The sequence below is a fragment of the Anas acuta genome, chromosome Z, assembly GCF_963932015.1.
Source record: "Anas acuta chromosome Z, bAnaAcu1.1, whole genome shotgun sequence".
In the NCBI taxonomy this organism is placed as follows: Eukaryota; Metazoa; Chordata; class Aves; order Anseriformes; family Anatidae; genus Anas; species Anas acuta.
In genome coordinates, this window is record NC_089017.1 from 8,422,708 (window position 1) to 8,445,405 (window position 22,698).

At 35.9% G+C, this 22,698-nt stretch overlaps 1 protein-coding gene across 5 annotated transcripts in view; it reads right to left on the reverse strand.

Annotated features, from left to right (window-relative positions):
* Positions 1-303: 303 nt before the first annotated feature.
* The window catches only part of CPLANE1 (ciliogenesis and planar polarity effector complex subunit 1), a 57,111-nt gene continuing 34,716 nt past the window's right edge, over positions 304-22,698 (reverse strand). For all 5 annotated transcript variants that reach the window (XM_068667963.1, XM_068667962.1, XM_068667960.1 and 2 more), the window contains 21 exons: positions 22,455-22,647; positions 21,579-21,866; positions 20,634-21,389; positions 19,896-20,062; positions 18,777-18,903; positions 17,768-17,822; positions 16,916-17,020; positions 16,453-16,545; positions 15,434-15,546; positions 15,029-15,227; positions 14,527-14,768; positions 13,103-13,196; positions 11,870-12,028; positions 10,349-10,382; positions 7,105-7,270; positions 5,431-5,492; positions 4,690-4,854; positions 3,017-3,129; positions 2,589-2,672; positions 1,041-1,210; positions 304-873 (listed from right to left, as the gene is read on the reverse strand). In XM_068667963.1, coding sequence (XP_068524064.1) covers positions 733-873; positions 1,041-1,210; positions 2,589-2,672; positions 3,017-3,129; positions 4,690-4,854; positions 5,431-5,492; positions 7,105-7,270; positions 10,349-10,382; positions 11,870-12,028; positions 13,103-13,196; positions 14,527-14,768; positions 15,029-15,227; positions 15,434-15,546; positions 16,453-16,545; positions 16,916-17,020; positions 17,768-17,822; positions 18,777-18,903; positions 19,896-20,062; positions 20,634-21,389; positions 21,579-21,866; positions 22,455-22,647 — 3,526 coding nt within the window. In that variant the 3' untranslated portion in view covers positions 304-732. The remainder of the gene's footprint in view (positions 874-1,040; positions 1,211-2,588; positions 2,673-3,016; positions 3,130-4,689; positions 4,855-5,430; positions 5,493-7,104; positions 7,271-10,348; positions 10,383-11,869; positions 12,029-13,102; positions 13,197-14,526; positions 14,769-15,028; positions 15,228-15,433; positions 15,547-16,452; positions 16,546-16,915; positions 17,021-17,767; positions 17,823-18,776; positions 18,904-19,895; positions 20,063-20,633; positions 21,390-21,578; positions 21,867-22,454; positions 22,648-22,698) is intronic.

Consider the following 22,698-nt stretch of genomic DNA (forward strand, 5'->3'; position numbering starts at 1 on the left):
CACTGAACATAGGGGAATTTTTTCAACTACCTGGTGACTGCTAAAAGAGCTCTGACAGGACTGCTGTTCATCCATACTGTATAATACTATTTTTTTCTTTACCTCAGTAACTTGTCCTTTGTATTGTCTTGTACAGATGTCTTTATTACTTTATTGCTGCCTATTTATATGTCTGTCATTCAACATGTTTTAAGACTTATCTAATCTATGAGTAAGCTGGGTTTAAAATATTAGGGTAGTTCATATGCAGTCAGTGGTACACAGTAGTAACACTGCTCTGTGTGTAAATCATTTCACAGCAGAAACTAATAAACTCACTTTTATTAAATCAGCTAATCACAATTGTTGAGTTACAAAATTCACTTCATCAATAGTAATGTTAATTATTAAATACAAATGTAAAACAGCTGTGCAGTGTTCTAAAATAGAACAAAACTTTTTGTGTTTGAGGGGCAAAATATCTGACCCAGTTTTTTTTTTTATTAAGACCACTATATTTAAGACCATTAAGACCAACTATATTTAGTTGTTGTTGAGTTGAAGACATATTAGAAAGCAAACTACAAATTAAGGAATTGAATTTCATCCAGACATGACAGCAAGCAGTGAGTTTCTGTGCCACTTAGGAGATAATCAATAAAAGCCTTGATCCGTTTTAAGTAGACCAGTGATTATTAAAAACCAAAAACACCAGCAACTGTCTTGAAAGTGTGCAATGGCTGAATGGCTTGTTCATGTGTCTTCCACATCTGCTACCATAGCCTCAATTGCACTCCAATCCAGTTTGCTGAGGATACTCTCTGTGCTTTCAGAAACATCATCGGTGTTGTTAATGCCAACAGGAGAGAAACTAGCAGTATGAAGTGCAGAGTCCTGTTGGAGGAAAAGAAGATGAGCTGAAATGCTGTGTATCATTCTTGGACAAATCCCACCCATACACTTTTAACAGAGAACCATATTTTAAGTACAGCAGAAGTAAACAAAGGACCAGGGCTACACAGCAGGTATCACAACGTTCCTAGAACAAGCAGACCTCTTACCTGAAACAAGGTGTCATGAGTATCTTGAAGTATTCTTTGGATGTCGTCAGGCACAGTCCAAGGGCTTTCTATATCTCGATCAGACTCATGATCAAGATCTTCTGTCTGAACTGCTGTGGCAACATGTGGAGGCTTTTGTTTTGGTGTTCTGCTGACTCTGTGCTCAGCAGCTGAGGTGAAAACAAACCAACAATAATATTGTAACATTTCTTCCTATTTTGCATGTCTATAAACTTCTCCAAGAACAGAAGCTCGTTCTAAGAAGTGAAAATGTGCGTAAGCACACGTAACAACAGTATGCTGTTTGATCTTAAACTGATGTGGAGGCCAGAAAATGCTGCTGGCCCCTGCAAGGCCCCTCACCCTGTCTTTCCAGTGCAGAACATGAAGTTGAGTAAGACTACAGTAGTAGCATCCGGATTCTGAAGTGCAATCCCTCAAAAGGGACATTGCTACCTTATTTAGCAGAGGACTAAAACTACATACAACTCAGACTTTAAATAAAAAAATATACATGCATCTTAGTAGACAGAGTTTGAGTGAAACCCTTAGCAGTGATGAGATGTATCAGAGAAACACAGTCAAGAAGGTGACATGAAATCAGAGACAGATCAACTTTTAGAATGAGCTTAAAAAGAGAGGTTTGAACAGAGAATGATTTTCCACAGATGAGTGAATGATTTAGGAAAAATGCCTTGTTGCTTTGCCACTGCTTCTCTCCCTTTCCTGCACTGACAACAAATAAACTGGCATGCGGCTAGCCTAATAGGTTCTCTATTATGCCACTATCCTAACTCTTGTGTAGGCAAGAATGAAATCTACCCACAGTATTTCCTAAGTTTCAGACTTAACAAACTCTTTCCTGAATCTTGTTCTGTCTTTTCAGAAATTCTGCTTGTGTAATCAAGTCTTGCATATTTTAAAGAATGTGATTAGGAGGAAACATTTATGTGAAGAAACTCTTCTGTGGATCCAGACCTATGCAGATAGACATAAAGGAAAAAGGATCACTACAATTTTAAAAAATTAATTTTTTTAAAGCAAGTTCTGTCCAATTCTTCCACTAACATTATGTCAACAAAAACCTGAAAACAAACCTCAAATAGATAAGCTACGGAGGGACAGCAAAGAGAATTCTTAGTTTACAGAGCTCAGAAAGTAAGCAGGATAGAAAGGTAAGGAAGTAGCACAATATCTGTATACTGTACTGCTAATGCTCTGTGGGTTTTAGTTGGAAAAAAGAGCTGAGTCTCATGTTTTCCTAATGACTGTTTCAGGGAATCACTGAAATCCAGCATATATGCTTTAGGAATCTTGAAACTGTGATCTAGCTAAAACCTTTCAGAAGATTAACAGGGGCAATTCAAATATTTCATAAACCCCAACTAAAAACTGTTTGTATGTGGCAAAAAAAGGAACTTTCATTTTTGTAAAAGTAATCCTGTATCTGAGGCCTCTGTTGTGTAAATCCTATCCAGGTATGCACATGTATCTTATTTTTCCACTGCGTTATGTAGCTGAACAGCACTATGTAATTTGGTAACTTACAGCATCTGGAATTAACAGGACAGTTTGCAGTATTTCTCATTCTTCCGCTGACTGTACTTTTCTGTAAAACTAGAGTTCCATGTCCTGGAAATACGAAGGAACATTTCCAGTATTAGATGCAATAGGCCAAATATACCCAAAGATGCTTCAAAATTTTCATCTACGAAATTGCTTCCTGGATTACACAGTACTCTTGCTATAGCAAAATTAAGCTATTTTGGATTTAGAAAGAGATGACAAGGAAAGGTAACATCTATCATTTGAAACGTCAAAGAGAACACAGCTTCAAAATACTGAGGACAAGAAACTGCCAGCACTTGGAGTATGATTTTCTACATGGATATTAAAACTCCTCACTAACAAAATCCAGTAGTAACTTTTAAAAAGATCTGCAGTATGTGCCTTCATTAAGGCAGTTCCGTTCTTACCCTTAGGTTGTTTTAAACCAAGAGTTGGGGTGAAATGGTGATCTTTTTGGCCAAAGTTGGGTTTGGCAGCAGCTCTGCTCCTTTCTGAAAGAACACGACTCTTTGGATGCCCTCTAAAGCAAGAAAAAGAATACAACATACACAAATATGTACTGTTTATTATTCATCCACACAAACTGCATCTCACAGAGCATATTGAGACAAGGCAGAAAGGGCACACAAATCACAGCCCAGTTAGCTGAGCATATTACACAGTGCTTGTTGGGCCAGTAAGCCCCAACAGAGTCCAAAGTGCAGTGAAGACAACCAAATTAGCTTTACAAAGAACCAGTTTAGGTCTAACAAAAAGTTACTGCCATTCCTAAGGTGGCTTTCTGTATGTCTTCCCATAGTGCTTCTGATTTTGGTAGGGCTGGTACCATTAAACCATTACACACCAGGAGGCTCTGTACAGCACTGACTACATTCAGATGAATGATCTATCCTGGAACTTTACCTATATAAAAAGAATGCAGAAATATTCCAGAAATAAGTCCTGAATTTACAGGATTATCTGAACTGTACCCATTTCCTCCTATTAGTCTGGAAAACAAAGTTGTAGAGGTAGAAAAATAATACTGCAATATACACCTGTATGATGTACCAAGTCCAGAGGAGAAACAAAATTGCTCGGAGAACTGGAGCACCTCTCCAGTGTAGACAAGCTGACAAGTTGGGGTTGTTCAGCCTGGAGAAGAGAAGGCTCCGGGGGAGACCTTACAGCGGCCTTCCAGTACCTAAAGGGGGCCTGCAGGAAAGCTGGGCAGGGACTCTGTCAGGGAGCGGAGTAACAGGACAAGAGGGAATGGCTTTAAACTAAAAGAGAGTAGATTTAGATTAGACACTAGGAAGAAATTGTTTCCTGTGAGTGTGGTGAGGCACTGGAACAAGTTGTCCAGGGTAGCTGTGGCTGCCCCATCCCTGGCAGTGCTCAAGGCCAGGCTGGATGGGGCTTTGGGCAGCCTGGTCTGGTGGGAGGTGTCCCTGCCCATGGCAGGGGGTTGGAGCTAGATGGTCTTTAAGGTTCCTTCCAACCCAAAGCATTCTGTGATTCTCTATATATGTGACATTGAAGCCATCAAGAAGAATATATTTACAAATTTGTAATACTCATACATCACCATCTCTTCAGAAGGTAATAAGCACCTGTGTTCAAAACAAAGAATAACTAAAACTCTAGACAAATTGATGTCCTAAATTAAAAAGGAAGACAGTAAATCAAGAGTTTTCCAAAACACTGATTTATTTAGTCTATGTGTGTGCACATTAGTATTTTTATTTTCTTCTTGCTTGTTACTGGATGCTACTGAGATCATTAGCTATGTTATTGGGTATATTCCAGGTACCTGATTGCTGCTGAGTGGAACGGGTTAGGACATTGACTATAGCTCTGACTCTAGAGCTGGCTCATTCTGTGCTCCAAAAGGCATTTTTAAGGCTCCCTCCAGGATTTGCTCTGGCACTTTTAAGAAGATACAGGAAGCCAAGACTCCTCTGATCCAGCCAAAGTGTATCTTTGATTCTGCCAGAACATAAAGCTTCTCTCATGCTAATCCCTATAACAAGCACTACAAGTTGCAGACAAACGTGAAGCCAAAAACATTAGTATATGGTTAATGCTTAAGATTCATTACCCTCTAGCAGACATCATGTGCCTTTTTTTACACTCTTGAGGTGATCTGGTCCTGGACAATGGTCTGTGTTCACTTGCAGGTAACACCACTGTTTCAGATAACATTTCATTCATCAGAGAAAGTGCTTGTGATACTCTCATACTGTGATGTTCAGATAACAGCACTCTGTGGAAAAATGGAACCATGATATTATGTATTAACTCGTATTACCACTCATTGTTCCTTCCCATAGCACGGAGGTTGGAACTAGATGATCTTTAAGGTCCTTTCCAACCGAAAGCATTTTATAATTCTATGATTTAACTGCAGCTGGGTTGTGAGGCTTGTAAGTCTACTTGGTAACCAAAAAAAAAAAAAAAGTCGTATTTTTACAGTTTCAGAGAACATGTAGTAACCCTTTCAAGATAATTTGCAAAAAGCTGAAGCATTTATTAATAATAGTTTTGACAGAAAGCATGAGTCAGTGTTGCCAAAATCATGTATGTATGTATGTATACATATATATACATACATATAAATAAATAAATAAATATACATGTTTGGAAAGTGAAAAATACAGGCAAGGATGAAAAGTGTTCAGACATGTCCTAAATAGTAATGCAGACATGAATTGTTTGCACTTTTTGTTGAAATTCCATTTGTCTCTGAAATTTCATACAGACAAGGTAGTTAAAAATACCTCTCCTTAAGACTAGAAAATTGGTAATAAGAATTCCAAAAGTTACCTATATAGCAACTTACTTGTCTTTTTCTTCCTTCTTCTTCCTGAATATTTTAATATCCTTTGAAGTAGGACTACAATGCTGTGGAAGAAAGTACAACAATCATTAACTTATTTTGTATTGTGGTCTCATTCCATTCCATCAATCTCAAAATTTAGATCTACCTGACCTGAAAGTTACCGTTTAAAACACTCTCCAGAACGAAAAACAATGTGAAAGCATAGGGCCCTAACCATGGGATTCAGTTAAGATTGCCCCTATAAACTTCCAAGCTCTAAAAATCCATTGAAAGCCTGCAGTTCCACATTCCATAGCTCATGCCTTAATCCTAAAATGTCATCCCTGTCAGGCCCAAAATTGGTCCTTGCACTCAGCTTCCTAAAAACCAGTTATTTTCTTGACAGTAATTAATTTAAAAAATCAGGACAGGGTTGCACTTTGTTCTGTTTGCTGGAGTACAATTGAAAAAAAAAACAACAAAACAAAACAGAGCTGAGACTTTGTCCATCTAATGAATTCCAGGGAAAAGTCTGTAACGGAAGCACCAAGTATATATTTACGGGTTGACTACACAGGAGAGGGAGAGAAGTACAGGTAAGAAAACGCACATTTTCTTTGTATCACTTCTTTTCATACATGTACAAAAGAGAAGTCTGGGACAACTCTGATGACATCTGCTATTGCTTCTTACCATCAATAGAAAACCATGTATTAAAGGGGAAGTCTCTGCATGTTACATATTTGCTCCTCAGGAGTTAAACCTAGCATAGCTTCACCCTGAAAGAATTTACAGCAAGTTTATCAGTAAAAAGTATGGGATGTAATTGCTAGTGCTAGGTCTCATCTCCTATAAACCTGGCGACTCCCCCTACTCAGCTGTGTCTTTTCAGGTCCTGAAAGTATCTAGGTGACAAATGCTTTTTTTATGACTTAATACAGGTTGGGAAACTATTTCTGAACTACTTTTAACCTTTGTTTTCTTCAGTTATTCCAGTACAGTGCAGCTCAGAAGAGATGCATCACACCATAAATGTGATTCTATTAATTAAAATTAAAAAAAAAAAATCTGGAAGGGAAGGAATTGTTTTCTGAGCCTGTGTTGAAATAAGCCTTTGAGAAAGAAAATCCATTAAATACTTAAGATGGTCTGACATTTCGGCTGACCCTCCATAATTGCACAAATATGTGTGTGTATTAAGGACAAGGATGGCGGACCTCAATATTTTATCACTGTCTCATTGTCATAACAGATGCTACCTTTTGAACTCTGCTTTTTAAACTCGTTGTGTTTTTTTTTGTTTGTTTTGTTTTTTTTTTTTTGTGGAGTGGTGGTATATGAAACAAGACTTAAACATATCTTCATAACTCCTGTAGCTCCCAGTCCCTAACAAAATGCATCTTTTATTGGTGAATGTTAAAGCTGTCTCCATTACAGTTAGGAGTCAACAAAGCCTGAATCTTGACCTTGGGGTCAGGTCATAATTGCCACCATCATTACTGAAGACTGTGAGGAACTGTGGTGCATTTGCTCACTGATCACTTCTAACATGCATACAGCCAGTTGCAATAAAATAAAATGTATACAAAAAGCAAAATTAAAACGGGGAAAAAATACTGACAGCCTTTATCTAACCTAATCTGAACAACTATGCAATATATAACAGTTACTCTTTAAGATACCCATTGTTCCTACCATATTCTTTCTTAAATTGAATGGATTATGCTCTTTCTGTCTTTGTTCATCAAGTTTCTTCACAAATTCTCTCATTCTTTCCCTTTGCTTTCTTTTCATCCATGCTCGTATCTCTTTCTTCTCCTTTTCTGTTTTTTTAGAATGTCCGGTAGCAGAATCATGAATCCTGAAAGCACATGTAAATAAGAAATAACCTAGCATGGTCTTTAAATTGCAAACAATGACAACCACACATGACAAAAAAATACTGCAATCCAGTCAAAATTCTGACTCAATTCTGAAATTTCCCAGATGGGAAACTCTTCTGTAAAATTCTACTTCATATAAATATTGGTACGCAAGTAATTTCCAAGATGTTTCCTAAAACTTTTCTTCTCTTTGTTAGTTGCATTCAGACAATAGCACTGAAATGGTTGAGGAGATGTTGACTACATCAAGGGTAGAGAGGCCTTGCTGAGAGATCTTGACAAATCAGAGAACTGGGCAATCCCCAACAATATGGAAGTTCAACAAGAGCAAGTGCCGGATCCTGTACCTGGGACAGGGCAACAACCCTGGATGCATGTACGCACTTGTGGGACGAGAGGCTGGAGAGCAGCCCCGCAGAAAGGGATCTGGGGGTTCTCATCAACATCAAGTTGAACATGAGCCAGCAGTGTGCCCTGGCAGCCAAAAGGACCAAACATGCCCTGGGGTGCATCAGGCACAGCACTGCTAGCTGGTTGAGGGAAGGGATTGTCCTGCTCTGTTCTGCACTGCTTCAGCCTCACCTCCAGTACTGTGTCTGGTTTGGGTGTCACAGTATAGGAAGAACATAAAACTGTTACAGAGTGCCCAAAAGAGGGGCACTGTTAGAGAGTGCCCAAAGGAGGGCTGGAGGGGAGGTGAAGGGTCCACAGGGCAAAGTGTATGGGCGGCTAAGGTCCCTTGGTTTGCTCAGCCCCGAGCAGAGCAGGCTGAGGGGAGGCCTCATGGCGGCCTGCAGCTCCCTCACGAGGGGAGCGGAGGGGCAGGCGCTGAGCTCTGCTCTCTGGGGACAGCGACAGGACCCGAGGGAACGGCATGGAGCTGGGACAGGGGAGGGGGTTAGGGAAAGGTTCTGCACCCAGAGGGTGGTCGGGCACTGGGACAGGCTCCCCAGGGAAGTTATCATAGCATCAAGCCTGCTGGAGTTCAAGAAATGTTTGGACATGTTATCATCCTCAACAGCTGTAATTTTGCTTTGTAAGCAATTAATATTATAAACAGGAGTAGGAAACAGTTGCAATTTCAATCTGTATCAGGAAAGAACACAGATGATTTTATAACTAATAGCCAGAAAGGCAGAGAAATCTCCAGCATGGAGGCAAGAATGACCAGCTCGAGTTCCAAAGCTGCTTTGCCACTGTCAGGAAATTTCTATTTTGTCTATCAGAACTGCTTTAGAAGGCTCCTGTCCTTGGCTGAGCTGATTCTGATGTCTGTAGAGACTTGTACTCCAATTTGTCACTTGCAGAAGGAACTAGTGAGTAGGAAGGAAATAATCTTAAAACCAAGAATTAAAAACAAACAAACAAAACCACAATTGGCACTTTCGACAATAATGGATAGTAAAACAGTGGTCATTAAACAATTCTATTATGAATGAGTCCCATTGACACCAACTCAACTCACGTGCTTGCTTCCATTGTTTACAGGGTGTGTGCTATGAGAAGAATAACTGGGGTAAAAATTTGACCAACAGATAATGAAAACCAGACATTATTACCTAGAGATTTTCTTAGCTGCCATTTTTGCATCCACTGGAGAGATGTTACCTTCTACTACAACACCACTAACGATATCAGTAACACCATTCAAATCAGTAATTTGCAAGGGATCTTCTAAAAAACTTAATGTTAGGCAGCAGAAAAAATGTTACTGATTTGAAATAGAATATGCCTGTAAGAAAAGCTAAAATCCTTCCTATTACGCTCAAAATGAGAATACTCAGGTTATTTTACCAGAATCCTTTAGACCATTTTATTTCTCCTACATCTGACTGTGTTAGTGCAAACAAGGAATACATTGGTAACATGTATAGATATGCTATTTTAAAAATGTTACGAGCTATCACCTTAGCTTCACTGCCAGTATGTGCACTTCCACCAAATTTCTCCCTAAGGTGAATGGGGCAGAATGAGTGAGACCTGACTAACTATTCAAAGATAGGTCTGAATAAATCATCAAGAAACATGGTCCCAGAGACAGACTGCCTGACCTCCACACGGCTAGTACAGAGTAGGCTAAAACTGGCAACTCAGAAAGCCAGGAGCATGTGAAGATGAAGCTGTGGGGTGCTGCCTGTCTCAGGAACCCCAACTCTCAACTTTCAAACCCAACTCTCTAAGCAAGGATCAGTGCGAGTGAGAGAATGGTTTTACCTAAATTCTGCTCATTTCTACCCTCTCTTTTAATCAGTTGCTTTCAATATAAACTAAATCATATGTAGTTTACCATTACATGCTACAGTAAATTCAAAAGACTCCTTTGGGTAAAATCACCATCTACTAAAATTTATTGCCTCATACGTATCCTCCACGTTATGCAATCACTCCCTATTCTGCATTCACAGCACAAAACAAGCATTTTGACTTTAAATATTTATATAATATACTAAGGCATTTGTTCTACTGCTATGCTTGAAGAAAAACTTGATAAGGGTAGGTAGGTAACTGAGCAAAATGACCAGGAAGAAAGGGAAGCCAGCTACTGTTTCCTACTGCAAAGCTGAATCTAGAAGATTAAAGCAGTTAGCAACAAAAAAAAATATGTATGTCAGCCCATTTTACCTAATGCATAAGATCAACCCAGTTTTGAAGTCTTCAGTATGATGCTTCACATTTTTGATACAGTAACTCCCCAAAAACTTTCTAGTGAGAGCTTCCCCCTGTAGATGACTATTAGCAGCAGTTACATGCATTCATTCAAAACCAGTATTCTGCAGATAGGAGGAATAATAAACGTGCATAGACATTAGCAGCATCTACACTAACAGTTCTGTTACTTGCAACTAGAAAGCAACTTTCAATGCTTCTGCAGATTTCGTGTTAAACAAACATAACAGGCACTGCTGACGTCAGAACAAATGCCTCAAACTAATTAACACAAAAGCTTTCATCCATTTTCAAATAAATGCCAAGATTTTTACAAGACAGTTCCACCTAGACAATTCCTTTATTAGTAGTAAATAAATTTTCAACAAAACCAGTGTCAAAATACATACCTATAATCACGTAGTTCTCCACTTACGAGAAAGCCTGAAGCAGAAACATCCTTTGTTAATAAAAACCTTGCACTTGTACACAGGCTAATAACATATGTTAAACAGCCTGTGGGATAATATGTATCAAACTGAATGTGCTGACATTAAAAATAAACTAATTACATACTTAGGCCTAATAATCTGTGTGATAGCATGTCATCTACTACCAGATTGACAGTCGTCAGAGAACATTTATTAATTTATTAACTTGACTGACAGAGGTAGTTTTGCTTTGAAGACAAGGTCACTACAGTAATTTTTCAGCCCTGCCCCAATGAGGCTAATGAGTTCCAACTAATTGGAACTGATCTCTTCCAATTAATTGTACAACTTTTTATGGAAAATGAATGATTTCCACTTACCTTAAAAAGCCAGGGTAAGAACTGCTGGAATTCAAGAAATGTCACTAAATAACAGCATGGCTGTCTTGGAAGCAAGAACACTATCATCTTCCTAAATTAATCAGTAATCTCTCAAAAAATTCCAATTGCAACTCAGAATCACCTAGAGCTTTCTTAGCTTGCAAGTAACAAGTTTATACTTAAAGAGGAAAACTATAAATGTATTACTTTTTATAAAATTTATGTGTCTGTGAACATCATTTGATATTTAATTATGCTATATGGAGATACAGGAACCATGTTTTAACTCTTTATTAAGAAAGATTGCTGCAGATGTGACAGTCAAATACATGTTTGTCTGTAAAAAATATATATAATTTTTAGAAGCTTGAAAACAAACAATACAGGCAACATAGAGATAAATATGATATCTTACACTTTTAAACATCAAGAACAGGGAGTATGGATTTTTACTCCTTCTCTAATGCTACTGTAGTCTTCAGACTTGCAAAAATCAACATACTGTCAGCTTGCAAAATGAAATGGGACCTCATAAGATAACATTTTAGGACATAAACAGTAGTTACCATATAGTGATAATAAAAAACATTTATTTTTCTGATGTGGGCTGGGTTTAATTGAAATTTCATCTCTCTCAAACACAGGAAGATGCCAGAGATGATAAAGACAGCTTTGGGAGGAACGTATGGGTGTTCTGTGGTACTGTGCCTATTTAGACTCAGGGTAGCACTTAAGTAAATAACTACAAATCAGCACAGTGAGGAGTTTATGAAAAAGACCTAAAGTTATTCATTTTCTTTCAATAACAGGGTGAAATCAAGTGCAAGTGTAATGTACTGCCAAACTATCTTCATAACTGAGGGATACTGTATTGCCAGGTGACAAATAAACTTATTACCAGTGCACATCCATGAAACCTATTCTAAATAATGCAATCTAGAAAGGCTGGAAAATATGCTAACCAGAATAACAAATATCCACAAGAATAAACATCCATGAACTGATGTTTATTAGCTCACTGGCATTACATAACAGCAACAAGGAAGTACTACAACAGAAAGAAAGGGATTGCTTATTTTTAAATGGACGAAAAGGGAAAAGAAAACTTTAAAAATTTTACCAGAAGATGACTTCATGCCACCAGGAAAGTTAGAAGCAGAGGCTGTAGAAGCAGAAGAGCACAATTCCAATGCAGTATAATTGGGTATAGGATGTTCAGGTCTTAAGCTCTCCTTTTCATCACCCCCATCTTCAGAAATTATGGCCCTTACATGATGTTCTGATCCAATGAAAAAAAAGTAATTAATACAGGCCAATGGAAAAAACAAATAAACAAACAAACAAAAAAAACAATCACTTTTATATGTTAGTGGCATATTTAGTTTATGTGTCCAGCCCCAAACAATTTTAAGTTATAATTTTCAACAGCTTAATACACTTACTGAGAGATCAGTCATACCTTCCTATGAAGGTGCTCTATGAGAACTGCAGTATATGTACCAGACCTGCACATACGAACAAAAAGACTAAACTTTGAATTACTTTGTGTAAGGCTAATGGACATCTTAAATATAATCTTATGTATAAATACAGATATAGCCACAATTTAGTTCTACCACTTGGCTTTGCATTAAGTTCATAAGTAGATTAAACTGTTTTGGTATGAATGTAAAATGGACCTGAAACATGTACCCCTAACACATTCCTCCTTGGCACAGTATAGTATCTGTAAGTAAATATGTAACATATAGTCAATTTTATATTTATATATATATATATATAATACCTATATATTTATATTATATATATATTTATTCATATTTTATATATATTTATATTTATCTATCTATAAATATTCAGTCAATCAATCCTAGCAGCCAGTTGAGCTGATATAGGCTTTAAACATAACCAGAAGATACTATAACTACATAGCCACCAGAGAGTCATGTAAAAAGTATTTGCCTTATATACACAGGGAAAACTGAACAAATTTTGTATCCTTTTATATCAGCAAACAAAGCCCTCAAAAGCACCATATTTGATTTTAGGATATAACTGAAATATATACTAAAATCCTTTGCTTAGGTCCTGCATTATGGTTTTGGAAAAGACCAAATGCATTCAAACGTTGTTTCAAAATGTTCAAATATTGTTTCAAATGTTTCAAACATTCAAGCAGTATCCATAATGTTACTCAAATTCTCTACCTTTGTTTTTTTTTCCTCTCTTGTATTTTTTTTTTCATATTTAGGTAACACTTTTCAGAATTGCATTAAACTTCATGGTTAAAAAAAAAAAGTAAGTTTAATATACAATCCAAAATTTACTTTCCTTCTGTTAACTGTACACATACCATCACCAATGATACTAGCAACTTCAGAGAATGAAGGATGAGCATTAATGTCTGATTTGGTGGCCATTTCAAAATCTTCTATTATTTTCATTAGCTATAAATGAAACACAAAAACTAAGTAACAATATCATTTATGAGATTTACATAGCAGATATTCATGCATAGTTTGCTTTAAATATTTTTTTTTCCTCAGAATCTTATAATCATCAGGATTATAGTATTTCAAGTAGATATACTTTGTCTAAAGAGTTTGATCTTCTGGAACATTGCTTTGAGAAAAAGATATGAACTGTATTCCTGTGAATTTTTAATCCTATTAATCACATTCTATTTTATAAATAGGTGAACTTTCCTAATATATCTTATCTGGAAAACGTAGAAATAAAAATATTTCCACATTCTTCCTAAGTCAGAATTTTCCTGAAGCTGAAAAACAGAAAGTGAAAAATAAAACTGACTAAGCTAAGTTGAGACATTCTACTGATCATTTTTACAAAGAACAAGTGGAGGAAGGATAGAAGTGATTAAATAATCCAACATAATGCAATAACTGTGTGTAGGTGACACAATGAGGTCCTATATTTCTGTGACTATTTGGGAGAGCAAGCAATGGACACTATTCGTTTGAATTACTATACAAAAAAGATGCTGTGTAATTGCAGAGTGATACTGAATTCATTCTGCATTAAGCCAGGTCTGATGCGCAAAAATCTTTTTTCTTCACTCAGTACATAAAATAAGAACCTATTGGCTCATGCTTAGAACAGTTACTCCCACTTTGCTTTAAATTTGATTAAGAAGTTGAAGTAGTTGAAGTAATATGAAGAAATAATTGCCAATATTCGCCACTTAGCAAATGCGTAAAGTCAGCCCCATCTGAAGTTTTAGTCAAATTAAAAACTAGATGTAGAATTAATAAGCCAGAGTCTGTTCAAAAGTTTTAACATCAGACTTTTGTCATGACCTAACAAACTAGTAATACTTGAATTATGTAAGATCATCTGAACACATTATGTCCAAAATGCACTTATTTTACATGTATATTTAGATTTATAAAGATATTAAAAATGCAAATATTTGATTAAATCAATGGGAACATTTTCCAGAATTAGTCACATAATATTCTGCAGAGGCAAAACTTTGCCAAACCTTTGATCTCCTACTGAGCCCATAATCTTCTGCTATTTCGCTTTCCCACTTAAAGGGAAATTAACATCACCATTCTGGCCAGCATTTGGATCACTGTAAGCAACCATGTCTACCAACAAATACAGCACTAAGTGGAAAACAACAGTACTTTTTTCTCACTCAATAAATACTATGCAATTTTGAAATATATTATTTAAAAATTTAGATTTTGTCTTTAGTTAAATTAAATAAAAAGTACACCATTTCAGACACAACAGTTAGCAGTCTGAACTCACCATTTTGGTATTTCTGAAATCCTCTTCCATATTTTCTGTTATATTCTGCAGCATCTGTAATTGCATATCCATTTCTTGCTGCTTTGTGGAAAAGTGTTCTTTGTTAACTACTTTAGACAGCAGCCCTGAAGATGGAAAAGTTCTGGCATCCTCATGTACTACATTCCATGTTACACTGTCTCTAGAAGAAAATGGTTTATCTTCCTTTTGCACTTGGCTTGACATATCTTTAGGATGATTGTCTAGAAGGAAAAGAGTGGATGAACATCATCAAGTGAACTGCAAACATTTAAGTACTGCAAATAATTAGGCATAGCTGTGCTATACATAGTACATTATAGCAGGCAGGAATCAGCACAAAAGTCAAATTTATAAATGTTTTGATGTGTAAGAAAACAAGTAGGAGGTGAGTTGGGAAAGGCTGAGCATTTTCTGTAGGGAGGTAAGATATTATAATAAAAATGTGTACCTTTTTTTCTGATTTAAGAATACAATGGTTTACCTTTCTTCTGTAGCGGCTCAGGTGGAATTGCATTAGTAACAGAAGCTGCCCTGTGGTGAAGTTCTGCAGTAGATGGAATTTCAAACTTCTCAATTTGCTCTGTAGTACCTATATCTTCTGCTGACTCAGGTATCATGGGTAAATCATTAAGGACGTCACTATCTTCAATGTCGATCACACTGATATATTCATGTTCACTCTAAATAAGAGCAAGATAAAGAAGAATTATACAGCGTATGTTTTGAGCAGTACATTTTAATCATTTCCTGTGCTTACTCTTCCCACTTTGAGTTGAGACTTCCTGTTTCAGAGACAAAATGACTACAAACTTCCCCACAGTATTACAACTGACATAAGACAAATGGTACATTTATAGTTAAAACATGTTTAAATTGGGCCACTAACCAAGTCAGGTGCATCAGGCAGAAAGGATGGTAAAGGTTTCTCCTCCACGTCACTGGGGAACCTCAGGTTTAAATACATGTCTGATGGTAATAACTCAGGGACACTAGATGATTCTATGGGAAAAGAATAATAGTCAGCATTATATTTGCAGTAAAAGCCATGGAACTCTAGAAAACTATTTGGAAATAGGTCTGAATTCTCTAAATGACAAGATAAGCTTTGATTAGCTTTTCTCTTAAATGAGAATAAAAAACATAAATCAATATATTTCTTTAGTGTTTGCTTCTAACAAAATTGATCACTAGTTATTTTTCATTTTGGTGATAAATTAGCAGAAAAATACTCAAATCAGAGTATGGTGCTGCAGTATAAATTGCTATTCATTTCCAATTCTATCTTAAATGGTTAGAAAAAATCACTGTATCTTGACTTGATCCAAAGAACTGACACTATTTGGCTAGAAAGACATCTAATTAGCTATTTGCAAAGTACATTATATAGTAAAATAATCTTCCAAATGGAACAATGCTGCTGAATTTTAAAAGAAATGAAAAATAAGTATGTTTATATGCTAGCAGGGGGAAAATATTTAGGTAATTAATCTTAGTTAGCACAATTTATCATGGATTTATGATTTTTGTGTGGGCAAAACACAAAACAAAATACATTATCTAGCCCAAAATAAAAATTACCTTATATTTTGTATTCTACAAACTGAACCAAAATTAGACTGGAGCAAAATTTTGTAAAATTGAGCAGTACTAAAAGCAATCTAAGACCTGTAAAGATACCTCATAATACACAAATACAAAAGCATAGGTACATTGTACTAAAGATACAGACAAGTGTTTCATAAACAGGATTATAATTATTTAATGTTTTGTTGAAAGAAATGGGATAAATTAGAATCTTATCAATACCCTGCATTAAGCTAAATCCTATAAAAAACATGTTAAGATGGTAATATTTTTATAGACTTCCACAGCAACAAATTAAATAGACAAAACCTGAAGCCACACCTGGCATGGGAACAGACGTGGTTGACTCATTTTTTTGAACTTCAGAAACCTCAATTTCAGCACTGATTCCAACATCCTTACATGTTTTGAGCACTTGATAGGGAAAGAAAACAAAAGGCATGAATCTAAGGAAGGACACTTATGGCATCATTTGAACTTACATTTCTGATTTACCAGCTCATGATGAAAGGAAAGGGGGCGAAGAGGTAGGGAAGAGATTTCAGTCAAATGTGAAACACTGCCTAAAACATGTTTAGATAAAGGCCATTTAAAAAGGAGCTCTCAGAAAAAGTCACAGCAGAAGTGACTTACAGAAAGCATGTGTAGTCTCTTACACAATTGCATTAGTAACATTTTCATTTATAACTATTTTAGCTAATATTGTTATTTACATTCCAATATCTTCTAGTTTAATGCATGTTTTTGGTAACAAAATGTTAAAGTCCACATAGGTAGCACTTACCTGGATGAGTATTTGTACTTGCATCATGAGTTTCTGCTGGCTTTTTTTTTGTAGAAGCCATGTAATGTAGCTCTGTTGGAGTAGTAATTGCTTCCTCCAGGTTGTCTAAAATGCAGTAACACAAAACAGTTGCCTATTAGTGCATTAATTAGAAATCTATAAAAGCAATGATTACTCTTTCCTAAAGTCCATTGTTTATTGGCACAAATAAAACATTACCACTTACTATCAAGAAAACTTAAAATAGCTCTAGAATCTTCAGGAGAATTATTCTGAGATTACACATAGGAAATGTAGTGGTAAGACAAGGAAGAAAGGTTTTGAACTAAAGAGGGTAGATTTAGATTAGACATTAGGAAGAAATTCTTCATTTAGAGGGTGGTGAGGCACTGGCACAGGTTGCCCAGAGAAGCTATGGATGCCCCATCCCTGGAGATGCTCAAGGCCAGGCTGAATGGGGCTTTGGTTAACCTGGTCTGGTGGGAGGTGTCTGTGTCCATTTTGGGGTGTGTGTGTTAAACTAAATGATCTTTCATGTCCCTTCCAACCAAAGCCATTCTGTGATTCTGTACTTGGTATTAATCTTAAATTTACCCTCTTTTCTCTCTACACCAGTTCCATAACACTGACTAACCCAAAAGACAACTGAGATCTATTGTGTACCTTGAAAAGATTTCCTAGTTTTCTTGGGAAAGAACCCATAAATACACAATGTAGCTTGTATTTCTAAAGACTACACAGTCTGACTTACTAATATTGTATTAATATATAAGACATTTTCTTTGAAATCTAACAAACTTCTGTTCCTTGATTTATGTAAGCTCTCTAAGTATTACAAGTATTTATACTTGCCTACTGAAATGAAAACATTATCTTGAAGGTGAGAGGTAGATTTTGCTTCTTGATCCTAATAAAAGGAGAAAAAGAATTAACTTAAAAAATAGTTTCTGTCCCAATTAAAGGTTTTCTTGATCCTGTTAATTTTCCAATATACCTCCCCTGAGTAATGATTTTAATAAAATCATTGTAGCATACTTTTCTTACCCTCTTTTTTTTTTTCTTCTGATCCATTCCTTTTTAGTGGAAACAACACGCAAATTTCATTACCATATATACCTTTGGGGTGATCTGTAGTAATTGTGAGGTGACAGTAATACAAATTCCTCATTCTTCTTTGAGCATATGCTATCTCTGCTGTATCATAATTAACATCTCCTAGCCCTGGGGATGCTCTCCAGTTGCTGTGCTAAACAGAGAAGTCTTAAAGAAGGAATGTTATAAATGAGAAATAAAGCTTACTGTTCTGAGTACTGAAAACCCTGGCTTTAAATCTGGTACTGGCAAGGATAACCCTCAAAGATATTAAAACATATTAAAAAAAAAAGCTAGGTAAACAAACAGAAATGCATAAATCAAAATCCAGCTTGAGGAAGGGTTTTCTCTTCTCAGTGGCTTGGCTAAGACAGAAATGAGTATTCTTGCTCCCCATCTTGACTCTTCTATTCTCATCATTTAGCCTCACGTGAAAACAGTGGTACCTGGAATATCTCTCCTGGAAGTACTACTATGTTAATTTTTTTTTTTTTTTGCAGTTAGAATTTGTGTGTATATTTAATTTTAAATGTCAAAATAACCTACTCTAAATAGGAAAGCTCATGTCCTAGGAAAAACAAAAACAATCTTGGAATACTTTTTCCATCATAAATGTGTTATTTACAGGAAATACAAATGAAAAATGTATACTGTTTCTAGGGGAAAGCCTGAAAGAAATATACATGATTGTTTTAGTTTAGTTTGCTTCGTCTTTATTCTCTGTTAATATTTGAATGGAAAAAGGCAAAGAAAAAACGTTTTTCTATACCCCAGTCTCTGATTCAACAACCATCACTGTATCATTAATACTGATAATGGAGTCATCTGGATGGAAGGACACAGTTGGTTTCTTCTTTTCCTCCTCTTTCATTTGTTTTTCATCACGCCTCTTTTGTCTGCCAACATATTAATTACAAATAAAAATAAGAACCACACTGTAATAATAGGACTATCAGTAATTTTCTAAGAAATATTACTAGTTAGAAATACACACTGAAATAAAGGTGGAGAAGATAAATACTACTGCTGCACAGAGTTCAAAGTATGACTTTCCCTACGAGAAATGTACCTGAAATCATTGCAAGAACTCAAAAATATTCAACAGTTAGACCAAAATCTGTTAATGGTGTTATAAGCTATTCATATCAAATATTACACACTGGATAATACTAAGTACCTAAATTTTGTGAATAATAATAATAAAAAATCATTACAAAACAAAATGTCTGCAAGGAAACTCTAAAAAATATTCCAGCAAGAAACAAACCTCTGTTATCACTCAAACTATCTAATGAACTCTTTTACTTAAAAAGTTGCAATTCTCTTTGATATCTGATGAGTAGATTATAAGACGACTGTAGCCTTAAGAATTTTAACTGATAATTATTTTAAACTGCAGCTGCAGTTACCTATGTATTGCTTGTTTTTCACCTTAGTGTAAAACATTCACCTTAGAGTCTGTTTCCAAATACCAGAGTTAAAAGCATCATAATCAGAAGCAACCATTCTGTTCTAGATGCAGTGATGCCATTAACTCTTTCAGGGAGGGCACAGACCTGTGAAATGTGTGGTATCTATTGACATTATAAAAAAAGTGAACAGTGAGTTACATGCAACTTAAACTAACTGTTTTAATTGCTTGTGAAATCAATTAACAAAGTATAAATCAAGTTTCAAATTCATGAATAATGGAGCTTGTAGAACAAAATAAAATATCCCTTCAGCTGGAATTTTCCTGGCCACCGTCTGGAGTCATAATCGGAGCCTGTATGTTAATTTTTATTAAAATAGTATAACCCTTTCCTTCTTGAAGATTATAACTAACAATAATGATACGCAACACAGACAGTCTTTCAAAATTAAGAACCACTTTAAAAGTTTAGCTTGCCTTTTTCTACTGTTCTGCACATCTCTTGGTTGAAATGGCTCAATATCAGTTTTTAGCAACTGGATAGGTTCGGTTTGGCCCTTTCCATTGAATGTACTGGTCAAAGTATGATGGTGGTGGCGCTGCTCAAATGCAATGACATCTTGAAGTGGAATGAGTTTTGGCACCTGGAAGTGTTCAGAGAGATACGCAAAAATGAAACAATGATAAAGGAATCAGGGAGAAGCCTGGTTATCCTGAATGAATGGAATAGGTTCTGTTTGAGATTTCGGTTATACAAATACAACACAATTTATGGAGTAAAAATATGATGTTAACAGAACCAGAGCTAACATGTACATGTGTAAACTATTTTCAGAAAGTAACCTAAAAGACATAAATTTTCTCCACAGCTTGTATTTCAGTAATATTTTCATTGCTAATGTCTCTGATTGAGGACGAAGGTAAGAAGTGTGCAATGAGGACAAAGACTGAAGAAGCAGATTTCAAGGAAAAGCATTTATGTTCAGATGGAATGGTGAGTGTATGAGATTCTGTCAGAACAACATCTTTCAAAATATCAAGGTCACAATATCTGCTCGACAAGGTTTTCTTCCCAAGCCGTTTAACATTATGTTTCTGACTGTACAAAAGAACTGAAATAATCTAGAAACATTAACTTATTTCTGATAAATTAGAAACCATTAAATTGAAAAAGTTGACCTGCAACTTAGAAAAATGTATTATTAAATCCAGTACCTTCTTTTTTTGCAGTAAATTGGCATGAAGCAGTGATATTCCTGTATGCTGGAATGCTTCTCTGCACTCAGTCTCCTTTGTTACTATAGGTTTAACAGGTATTAAAGCAGATGTGATTGGCTGTCCTATAACTGGTGGAAGTCTAGATACTGGGTCAAGCTGCAAGTGCAGTAGTGGAATACCAGCCAGGTTCTGGGTGATCAGTCTATTATTGCCCACTTTTACATTACCAGAGAACTGCTGCTGGTATGATACTTCTTCCTGTTCTTCATACTGATTTGTATTTAGGTGTTTGGGAGGTGGCTTACGCACAGTTTCTGCCCACCTTTTCTCTTCCTCATGTATTTGCCTTGGGATCTTAGGGTCAGATCTACTCATACTTAAATGTGCTGTTGACTTGTTCTTTCTTGATGTGCATGATGACTGATGGTTCCATAAAGAATCTGATGAATTCCAAGCTTCTCGTGGTGTTCGGGGTGGTCTATCAAAAGCTGATGACATCTCTAGTGGATATAAAAGTGCTGGCTTGGAACAATAACCTGAATTAAGTTTAAGCAAAGGAAATCCATTTGAGTAATTCAGGGTTTTTGCAACAGGTATAAGCCTGGGTGTTTTCTGAACATCTGAGGAAGGTGCTAGGAGATGAACTTGTTTAACAGGGGTTGAAGAATGCAAATCTCGAGATGGTGGAATAAATCCTGTCTCTTTGCTATGGCTTTCTAGCCAGCTTGAAGAAACATACATATCCAGATGATTCTAAAAGCAAAGAAATAAGCATTTAAAAGTACCCCAAAATAGCGGTCATGCATTAAATATGGACAGAAATGGTATATATATTTTTTTTGTCTACTGCAATCACTACAAAAAGATTTAGTAATTTAACAGGACATATAACATATCAGATATACAGAACTATCTTCATAAATGACGCACTGATGTACTTACTCTTATGTTGCCATTGTTGCTTTCATCTCTTAAACTGTTCCTTGGTTGAAAATCTGAGCTCTTTTCATCACATTTTCCTTTATCTTCTTGAGTGGGCAGTTCAGTTTTTAGACAAGTGTTAGGAGAGCATGAAGATCTTCCAGAGCCATTGCCTTTTGCCCTATGTGCAGTCTGGCTTCCTTCCAGGTGAACAGATTGATGCTGTTGTAAAATTTGTTGCAAATTTGGCAGGTTGGCACAGGATGACTGGACTATTTGCATTAAACTCATAAAGTTGATTTGCTGTAGCTGGATAGACACACACACACAAAATTAACACAAAAAAAAAACAAAACACTTTAACAAGGATATTGGCAAAAATAACACCTTAACACTATGTTCTAACTGTTCACTATTTTGTTAATAGAGGTGTCAAAATAAACAATATCCCTAAGTTTCAATGATGATTCATTCATATGGTAGTTTATTGAACAGAACTATACCTGCCACAGAAACGTTATCCTAAACCAAGACAAATTCCTTCACTTCTTTTCTGAAGTTTAGGTTAATATAAGTTTACATGGAATTCTTTGAATGTGCTAACAAAAACTAATTTCTAGCACAGGCACAAAGTTATTGCAGTTTCAGGATCTTCCCTAACCTATGCAATTATGTGAACTAGAACACACTCTGAGCTTTATTATTATATTACTAACTTTCTTGAGTCAAAAACAAACAAACAAAGTCTCAAATAGTTGTCACAGTAGCTACCTGGGGAAATCTTTCCTTTTTTTTTTTTTTTTTTTAAAAGGAACAAATACCTTAAAACAGTAACTATCCCCATTGTTTAATAAAATTTTATACTGTGAACACCATTTCCAGTATTTAGATGCTCACCTGAACTAACTTAAACATTTCATCTTGGAGCATTTGCCTGACAGTTTCTGATGTGTTTTGTTTCTCTTCTGTAGGGAGTTCTTTCTTGATGTCTTGCTTTTTTGCACAAACCGAAGTACTGGAGACAACACTTGATGTACTTGACATACCAGTCAGAGAAGGCTGACTGTGACTTACAGAAACCTCTACATTACTAAAGAACAGAACAAAAAGAACAAAACTGTTAGAAACATTCATAGTTCAG